Source organism: Monopterus albus, unplaced genomic scaffold (assembly GCF_001952655.1).
Source record: "Monopterus albus unplaced genomic scaffold, M_albus_1.0 scaffold3.1, whole genome shotgun sequence".
Taxonomy (NCBI): domain Eukaryota; kingdom Metazoa; phylum Chordata; class Actinopteri; order Synbranchiformes; family Synbranchidae; genus Monopterus; species Monopterus albus.
In genome coordinates, this window is record NW_018127883.1 from 2,804,189 (window position 1) to 2,814,029 (window position 9,841).

Sequence of the window (9,841 nt, forward strand, 5' to 3'; positions counted from 1 at the left end):
ACGTCCAATCAGTATAATCAAACACAGCTGGACTCAAATGAAGGTGTAGAACCATCTCAGGGATGATCAGAAGAAATGGACAGCACCTAAGTTAAATATATGAGTGTCACAGCAAAGGGTCTGAATACTTATGACCATGTGATATTTGTTTTTCTTTTTTAATAAATCTGCAAAAATGTCAAAAATCCTGTGTTTTTCTATCAATATGGGGTGCTGTGTGTACATTAATGAAGAAAAAAAATGAACTTAAATGCTTTTAGCATATGGCTGCAATATAACAGAGTGAAAAATTTAAGAAGGTCTGAATACTTTCCGTACCCACTGTATTTTGCGGGAGTTTTATTCCATGTGGCATTGCTGCTTTTACTTAAAGATCTGAATACATCTTCCATTACTGTGTACATACTGACAAAGACTTTTCATATTAATAATTGCAAATCTTTGTTACTTTGATTGGAGTGGCTGGTTCCACTGATCATAAATAATTTTGTAAAGGCAAAAATCAAAGTCAGCTTTTAGGGCTTTGCTCTAATTCTGCATTATTGTTAGTCAAATTTAAGTGGAATCCTACTGTGATATGATCATACAAAAAGCACACTGCAATTAAAAGCTAAGCATTGTTTTTGTTTTATGTGTGAAGCTTTTTGTTGTATAGTGCAATTAACATCCATTCAGTTTTTAATCAAGTCATAATATACTGTATACTGTGTGCTAAGTCAATAATATGAAAAACCTGCAGGGGCTAAGTGCAGTAGAAATATGGCCTATTTTATTTTAAGGCTTTTGTGTAGCTTGGTGTTGCCAGGCAACACTAGGTCTTTGCAGGATGCTTACAATAAAGTGTTTTTCTCTGGCATTCATTTGGTGTTGTTTCACATATACTCTGTTGATCTTTTACTCTGACTTCCTTGTGTATTGTTTTGAAATGATGACATTTCCATTATATATCCGAGTCATCCCATTGTTGAGTAAATGGCTGATGTGGTGGTATGTTAACAGAAGCAACCAGAGTGGGGATTTTCCTCTCACCACAAGAGGGCAGATGGAACACTGAGGAATGGACATGGATGCAGACTAACTACAGCTCTTATTTTAGCTGTGCTCCTGGTGACAGATAAGCAAAATGCTGACACTACACTCCAGGAAACATGAGCACATTGTCAGTGTTTATTTTTTCAAGTCATCCACATAATAAATAAGGACAATTCAAACCAATTACAAGACTTTGTTTTGTTGAGCTGAAATGAAGTAGGGTTGCAAACAATGACTGTGTATTATTTGGGAAAACTACGGTGACAGTTTTAAATAAAACCAGGAAGCAGATGCCTGCTACTGGGTTGGCATCACATGTACAAGGAATAAGATGAGGAAACATCTAAAAGCGTATAAAAAAATAAATCTGCTGTACACATCTCTATTCTGCAAACACAACACACAGAGCACAACAAAAAAACAAGGAGAAAGTCTGAGGAATTATTATGTTAATATGCAACCGAAGTGTTTCTTTTTCTGCTAAATCAATGTCCATAAATGTCTGTATGGTGTCCATACAGTATAATATTCTTCAGAGAAGCCAATAAATCTGTCACTACCCAGTCTGCCAGGACACAAAGCTTATCTCTAATGGATACAGCCCCTTCTCTCATTGCTTTTATTACTGAGAATTACAGAATGCATACCAGCATGTGGCTGGTACTTCTTGTTTGCTTATAATGCTGTTGCCCCTTTCCCACACCATCCATTGTCACAAACCTAAGCTCATAAAGTCTGGTACACTGAAATGTGGTTTGTTAACAGGCTACTTGTAGCCTGTGGTCAATAAGTTCATTGAGGACACCATGATACAATTTTACAATTGACCTTAACTTTATATATATATATATTTTAAAATAAAATAACTAAGTCAGAAGCTTGGCAGTTAAAAAATAAAATCAGATTAAATGTGGCTGAAACATTGGTCATGCACTACTATCCACACTGGGTCATGTACACATATTTTCACTTTTTTGTGTCTACTCCTAGTGTCCCTAACACTGAACAACATTAGTAGACAAGTCCAGTGTTGCAAATAGTGTGTATGAGTGGACCACACAGTTAGAGAAGTGATGAAATCTAGTCCTCATTTTGAACACTTATTAGATATGAGGAAAGAAATGGCACCCTTAACAGTGCCCTCGTTTTCTTGACAGAAAGTGGTTTACAAAATCCCTCTGCCCATAAATACCACTGACCACATCAGTGTGCCTGTACGGGTTAAAATAATGCTGCCTCTAAATTCTAATTAGCACAAGTAAACTAAAATTTGTGGTTCTGTTTGACAACGTCAACTCTTAGTAAATAAATACACAGTAGTAAATGTGTCAACCGGAAGGCAGAGGGGTGTGGGTGAAGACGGGGTCGTTTATGGCACACGAGGGGAGTTCAGTGGTGATCCAACTGGTTCCTGTGACACACTGATAGCACTGATGGAGGAACTCAAAAGATAAGTTTGTGATGCTGTACGCTGTCATCCTCAAACAGCTGTGGTTTGAAAATGATTGCCTCAACTTTCTTTTTTAAACGCCTGCCGTACACCGTTACCTCTTTACCTATGAAATCTCTGTCAGGATCCGTCCAGATGACCGGGTTTAACATCCAGTTCGTTGGACTCAGACTTCGCTCACTGGCAGCTCAGCGTTGTCCAGGTTCAGGGGTGGTTCAGGCATGTGGGGCTCAAACTTGCTCCGCCGTCGCCATGGTGACTCCTCAGAGCTGGTGATGGTGACTGCAGGTGCACTGCAGGTCACTTCGCCAGGCGTGCTTCCTGCAGGGACAGGCGTGTTGGCATGTGGCTGTGACTGGGCCGTGGCAGCAGGCTCATGAAGTGTTCGCTGTCCCACGCCAGGCTGCGAGCATGTGCTGCACGTGACAGCAGCCCCGCACTCTGCGTAGCATGGTGGCATGGCAGAGATGGGCGAGCGAGCGACGGGGTGACCCGTGGGGCTGCGGTAGAAAGTGGGATGGCTGCTGTGTTAGGGGCTGTTAGTAACAAGAGAAATCCTGATATGTATTGAGAAAAGCCAAAGTGTGTTACAGACTTAGAATGAGCACCATCATGTGGGGCCTGATGCAGCTTGAAGGTTATAGGTGTTGTAGAATTGCTAGAGAGTGGAGATGGTGGTAGTAGCAGTAGAAACAATAATAGCAGTAGTAGAGGTAGCAGGAGTGGCGGTAGTAGTGTCAGCAGATTTGAGTTTTGGTAGTTTCAACAGGCTGCAGTGGAAGAGCAAGTGTCTTAGGAAGCAGTGGGTGGCTGTTGCTCATTATTTCACAGCTTTTCATTGTCAGATTTCAGTCTCTGAAACACAAAACAGAAGCATGAGAGGAAAGAAAACACAGCAGAGGTAGTGAAAACAAAAAGGGGCAGCCACTGGGCATGTTGGTTAGAGCAACATCTCAGCAATAAAGCACAGAAAGTCTCCCATATAAATATGTGGGTCAACTTTAAGGTTCTGTATTTTGATATCCCACACGGTTCCACAGCGGCACAGTGACACCCTGTGACTGTGCAGGCTTCTTCAGTAAATCCACAAATCATGATTTAAACAAGATTTAAGAATCTGTTTTCTAGTTCAAAAGGTTTACAAATTGTAGGAAGCAGAGTTAATTGTTTTAACAAAAATTATAACCGTATATCTTTGTCAACATCCTTTTTCTCATGACAAAAATGAGACAGATGAGACAAAACCGATGTCATGAAACAACAACTTAGCATCATAGCAATTACTGACTCATATTACAAGAGTTAGACTGCACTGGATTTGTTAATGTTGTTGTATCTTTACAGATTTCACTGATTTATCCTGTTTCATGATTGAATCTACTGCCTGAAATGACAACATTCAGCCACTGCATCCTGAAAAAGTGGCATTTCTAATCACATGCCCTGTCAATTTAATTCAATTCTTCAGCCTAAAGTCACCTGGATGATGAAATCTTATCTGACAGCAGTTTTCTAAACTTTGATAGAAATGTTAGTTCTTGATTTGAAAAAAAAATTAATTGTTAATAGTTTTAACTTATATGAGAATAACATGTCCAGAGTTTTAGTCTACTAAAAATAAAAAGAATGAGGTTAACTAATTCTGACTAAAATTAACACGGGGTTCACATTCAGGGCTAAGACTACAACTAAAGATAGCTGACAAAATTAACACTACAATGGCGAGCCAAAGGTCCAAAATCAGGCTCATGCTATTAGATATCAGATAATCTACAACACAGAATACTTGAAAAATTGGCTGCTGTTCACTGAACTACTGATTACTTGATATGATCACATAGACCATAGTATGTGACCCTGGATGTGTGGGTTCAACACTGGTGAGTTTTCATTTCAAAGCTGCTGAAACATTTAGCACACAAAAGATATAGGAAGTCAACATGAGAACAACTATCTTATTATCATGTATATGAGAAAGAGAGAGAAAAAACATACAGGCAGCGAACAGGAGGAAGGAGGAGAGACAAGCAGGATGTCACACATCTAAGACAGGTACACATCTGCAGCAGGCTGCAGAGATCACAGGGCATGAAGGGAAGAGAAACAGAATGTGTGAAAGACATACCCAAAAGTATAAAGACAGAGAGAAACAAGCTTAAGGTGTTCATAGCTAAGCTGATCAGGTAGTTCATGCAGTGTGTGTGTCTGTTTGTGCATGTACTCAGTATTTCTCTTTTTACCACTGAAGCATCATCATCCATAATGAAGACAGGAGAAAACTGCATGACTAGGAAAGGAGGGGATCATGACTGACTGCAGGTCTTTCTCAAGTTTAGATGGTCATATGGTTATATTTCAGCTGTTTATAGTCATTTTGTACCTGAGCAAAAATATTACTGAAAAATTCTAGCATTTACATGACTTGAGGTATGCATGATTTCAGTTGCCATGCTTGTGGTGATCACATGCAAGAGAAACTATAACACATCTCAAGTCTTAAAATTCCTGACAAGAATTTTTAACTTTTGCTGCACTTTCTGAATGCAATGGACCTAAACTCTAAGCTAAGCTTAAAGTGACGGGAAAAGGAAAGAAAAGCAGAGGAGGAGAATAAGTGGATCAGAGGAAGCAGTGAGGACGAGGGCGTGAAGGGAGGAGCACTTGCTGGGTTATCAGCCAAATGTAGGGTGTGGTCGGTTCTTAGAGAAAAAGGAGCATCAGATGAACCGTCAGATCTGATCTGCTCACATAATGTCTACAACCACATAGGGCCAGCCAGTGAGTGGAAAACAGTATTATAAAAAGGTGAACTTATAGTTTAAATGGGGGGATTTAGACGAGCTGACATACGTGCTGCTGCACTCCCCGATTCGGGACGTATACCTCTGTATACAGGGGTTCAACAGCCGTCTGGCCTGCCGCATCTGCAACAACACAGTGCAAAGCAGGATTAGAGCAGATGGGGCATCTGCCCACAGGGAAAGGAGAGAATGTGACAAAGAAAGAAAGGAAAAAAGGATAGGAAGAAGAGGCACAGAGAGGAAAACTGGAGGTGAGAGGAAAACTAGCAAGAGAGAGAAAGAGGAAACTGTAGAGAAACAGACAGCACACAGGTGTTCAGACTGAGACCAGTTCAACCAGGTGGGACCAGCTGCAGCAAAGGACACTTGCTCCTCTGCAGTCAGGACTATGGAACTGGTTCTCTCATCTCACCTGCCCAGACTGTCTGCCTGTCACTATGCACTATGTACTGTAGGCATCTGATGGAACTAACCGAAACAGTTCTAAAACGCAGTTTTCATGTACAGGTGAATACCAGATATAGGCCTGATCCGATCCTATATTGGTATCGGGTCTGATATCGACGTCATTCACTCATCGGATTTAGGACATACAGGGGTGATCCACACTGATCCACTATGAATTGCAACATCCCCAGAACGTGTCCAGCTGAGGACCTTTGTTGCACATCAGTCCTCATTTCTCTCTCCCTTCATTTCCTGTCAACAATCAACTGTTGACTGCCTGATTTAAAAAAAATAAAAATAAAAAGAATAACATGGCCAAAAATGAAACTTTAAATATATCTGTATTTTTTGTTGGATGGCGGTAAAACACAGAACAGACTGTGCCAAGTTCAGAAAATACTGCAATAGTAGCCCTATAATAACCTAATAAGTTACACATTATTCAGCTTTATGCCAAGTCATGTTAGGCCTAGTACCAAATGTCTCAAAGCCCTCTACTGGTTTGTTGGGAACTTCTTATGTAGACTACACAGATCAGCACTTAGCTTAATCAAACTTGTTTTCAGACAAATATTGTTAAACTACAACAATAAGGGAAAGTTAATCTGAAATGCTCTGTAGCCCAACTAGTGTTTTTGAAATGAAGCTAAAAATTGAATTTTTATTACATCACTGCAGATGTGTGAGCCCTTGTGAGAGTCAAGTAAGTAAGTCTAGGTAAGTTAAGTCCAGAATATGTGAGACCAAGTCAAGTCTGCAGTCATTTCCCTAAATGTGTGCCTCCAGGCACACCAAAGTCTGATAATATTGATCTGAATCCATACCACGGTGGCACTGTGTTGTACTGTAGTGCATTATACATACTGAGGCAGCAGACCTCCCAGGCCCCCGCTGGGCCACAATGGCCCCTGAGACAGCCTTAATCCAGCTGTGCATCTCCTCTGGACTGTCCGCCTAGTGGAGAGAAAGGGAAAAAACCGTGACAGCACAACACAGAGAATTACACGCTGCAAATCAGAATGAAGCAAATGATGAGAAGGGAAACATGCAGCTGGTAAAGATGCAAACATGCAAAGAAGTGATGTGCAGGATTTATGAACATTACGGTACAGTGAAATCTCAAAGGTGTGTGTATGAGAACTGACCGTACAGCAACAGACCTACCTGTATGTAAAATGTCCTTGATGTGGTGACGACTTCAAAAAGATTATCTCTCATCATAATGTCACTACACCAAAAATGGAAAACAAGTTAAATCCTATTTATCTCATCTATTGTAGGTCTCTATCTAAATCAGAAAAGGTAAACATCATCCTCCTGGATAAAAGACATTTTTGTACAATGAGAAAATGCTGGGACATGTTGGATACCTCTGTTTGCACTCTTGGACTTTGTGAACTTCCCTCAGTGGGATCATTCTCAGAGGATCTTTCTCCTAAAGGCAAGCAAATAACTCTTCATAATATTTAAAGAAGATAAAACACAACACATAAATGTGCATGAAAAATATGACCATTTGCATGTATGTTACAAATAATTTTTCAGATATAAACAAGGTTGTCTTGCTAAGTTTTTCATCTTTCATAGGGACAGAAGACAGTGAACTTTGCTAGAAGTAGCAACCTGCAAAATAAAAACCCTGATGGTTGTAACTTTTTGGACTTGGCCATTTGGTAAACCAGACACTATGTTCTTGGGGCCCATTAATAGCCAGTAAAAGCAGTCATGCATTATGTCAACGAGTGTCCTCACAAAGATAGAAGTACAACTATATGTGTGCATCTAAGAAAGGCCAGAGGGGAAAAACATGATAAGACATGAAGGCAGTGAATTCCAAAGACTCCAGATAAAACATGTTAGAACTCAGGACTGTGTTTGCAGTAACTTGGCCTCAGACTATGGAATCCACACGTACCATCAATAAAAACATTCTCTAAAGGCTTCACATAACTTAATTACCAAATCAGATTTGAAGTAACTCATTGAGTTTTCTTCCAGCAGAAAATATCGTCGTTTCCAGTTTCTCATCTAGGAGGGAAAAATAGAAAGACAGTCAGACCTTCTGTATAATTTTCTGGCAATACAAGATCTGTCCCAGTTGCTAATTTGTTACAGTAATGAAAACCCAGTCGTTTGTAGTTCATACACATTTCACAATGTCTATACATAGAGGAAATCCACTATCCTCTGGTATTGATAAATCACAGAATTACACACACTGGAGAAGCTGCATTTCTTTGATTCTTTACACTTTCTCTCAAATTAAGGGGTTATTTCTTTTTGTGGATGTCACTTCAATTGTAAGTCCCAATTCCTACTGTATTGAAGAACCTCTCTAAACAGTACCGGAAGGCAGCCCAACAAAGAAAGCAGCAGCTACTTACCACAGCTCCTTGTTTCACACAGTAGCCTGACTTGATGATGGTGTGCTCATGTGCTGGTCTGTTCAGGAAGTATGGCAGCTGGCTGTGAGAGCGATGCATGGCCTCACGCTCTGCTCTGTCTGTACTATCGCCACCTTCATGCTAGAGGGCAGGGGACATCAGAAATATTGTAATTACTCTTGCAACATTGGGAAGATCTGATTAGGTTGGTGTTTTTACTGAGATGCCCCATTAAGTAAAGGCTTTTTTATCATATTCCTTGCTCTACAAAAGAGGGCCTGAAGGTTTTTCTTTTTTCATACAAATTTTCTGCAGTCGAGGGGCTCACATTTGAGGAACCAGAAAATTTGGGGTATTTTGTTTGACAAATGACTTAAACATATACAGTTGTCTAGTTGTCTGAAACCTTTCAGCAGCTTATTGTTAATAACCGTTTGTCAATGTGTGTGTGTTTCACTCTAGGGCTAAATATCTTTGAGAGCAATACATTTTTAAACCTGTAACTTAATAACATGCACATGTATGTATATATGTGATACACGACATGCATGGGTCATGTTTACTTGTGTCTGGGTGACAATGGGGACTCCTCCAATGATCTCTGTCTTATAGGAAACTTGTTTCTTGGGTCCTACGACATCTGGCAAGGCCTTCTGGTTCTCTGAATTCTGCAGTCCATCTGACAACTTTGGCACCTTAGCAACACACAAATCACATCAGCGTTCAAAAGCCTGAAAAGAATTTTTTAATTTAACACAATATAAAACACAAACAGATGCTTTCTGAGATTCATCAGTAGAGAGAAACAAATTTAAAATGGAGTATGTAATTACGCGTTTCATGTAAAAGGTGACAAGTCTTTGACACATTTTATATCCATTTTCTCTCTGATATGGTTAAACGCATCATTGCTAACAATGCAAACAGTCCTTTATCCCTGCACTTATAAAATATCCTGACAGTCATGCTCTGACTCACACCTATCTAAATACTTCAATGTCCACTCATTTATTTCTACAAAAGAGAAGGAAATAAAAGTGTGCTTGGGAGATAAAACACATGCCAAAAAGATCAGATTAATACAACTGAATCAGGCTTGAAGAGCATATGTGTTTATCTGCGTTTGCCTCACAGTGATTTTTGTGGCTTTATTGAGAGCGTTGACCCAGTCCACAAGGTCCTGCTGATCATTGGCCTGCAGGAAGAACTTCCTCATCCCAGCATTGATGACTAAAAATAAAACAATAAAAGTGAAAGTATATTCAAGCCTCTTCAGTCAGACTACATTACACTATGTCATGATTCATTCTGCGCTTAATATGAATCACAAGCAAATAAGCATTAAAAGTACAAAGATGTTGTATGAAATGGGCACTGACTAACTGGGTGTCAGGAGAACAGATCCGCTTCCAGATGAAGTGAAAAACAACTGAGCCATGAGACTCACTCACACACACACACACACACACACACACACACACACACACACACAGTACCAGCAGTGTTCTCTCTCTCCATGTAGATGATGACCCAGCTCGATTCAGCTGCCTCAGTCTATTACCACCTACACACTTCTCGCCATTATGAAGGAAAAAAAAAAAAGCCAACAGCTACCAACCACCAAATATAAATCGTACGTTTTCACACCCATGTGAACATGAACGAACCCCATTTTAAGCAAAAAAAAAAAAAAATTTGGGGGGAGAAATGTTGATTAGCTATGGATC

At 39.9% G+C, this 9,841-nt stretch overlaps 1 protein-coding gene across 7 annotated transcripts in view; it reads right to left on the reverse strand.

The window, feature by feature from the left end:
* Positions 1-1,137: 1,137 nt before the first annotated feature.
* Positions 1,138-9,841, reverse strand: part of LOC109959791 (pleckstrin homology domain-containing family A member 1-like) — a 16,785-nt gene continuing 8,081 nt past the window's right edge. The window contains exons 5-14 of one of the 7 annotated variants that reach the window (XM_020599463.1): positions 9,247-9,344; positions 8,678-8,809; positions 8,115-8,255; positions 7,690-7,758; positions 7,101-7,165; positions 6,895-6,958; positions 6,595-6,684; positions 5,333-5,406; positions 4,478-4,552; positions 3,077-3,337 (exon numbers count right to left, since the gene is read on the reverse strand). In XM_020599463.1, coding sequence (XP_020455119.1) covers positions 3,331-3,337; positions 4,478-4,552; positions 5,333-5,406; positions 6,595-6,684; positions 6,895-6,958; positions 7,101-7,165; positions 7,690-7,758; positions 8,115-8,255; positions 8,678-8,809; positions 9,247-9,344 — 815 coding nt within the window. In that variant the 3' untranslated portion in view covers positions 3,077-3,330. Of the gene's footprint in view, positions 1,420-2,002; positions 3,014-3,076; positions 3,338-4,477; positions 4,553-5,331; positions 5,407-6,593; positions 6,685-6,894; positions 6,959-7,100; positions 7,166-7,689; positions 7,759-8,114; positions 8,256-8,677; positions 8,810-9,246; positions 9,345-9,841 lie in introns of those variants that run through there. The other 6 variants (XR_002274881.1, XM_020599454.1, XM_020599491.1 and 3 more) reach the window with 6 other exon arrangements.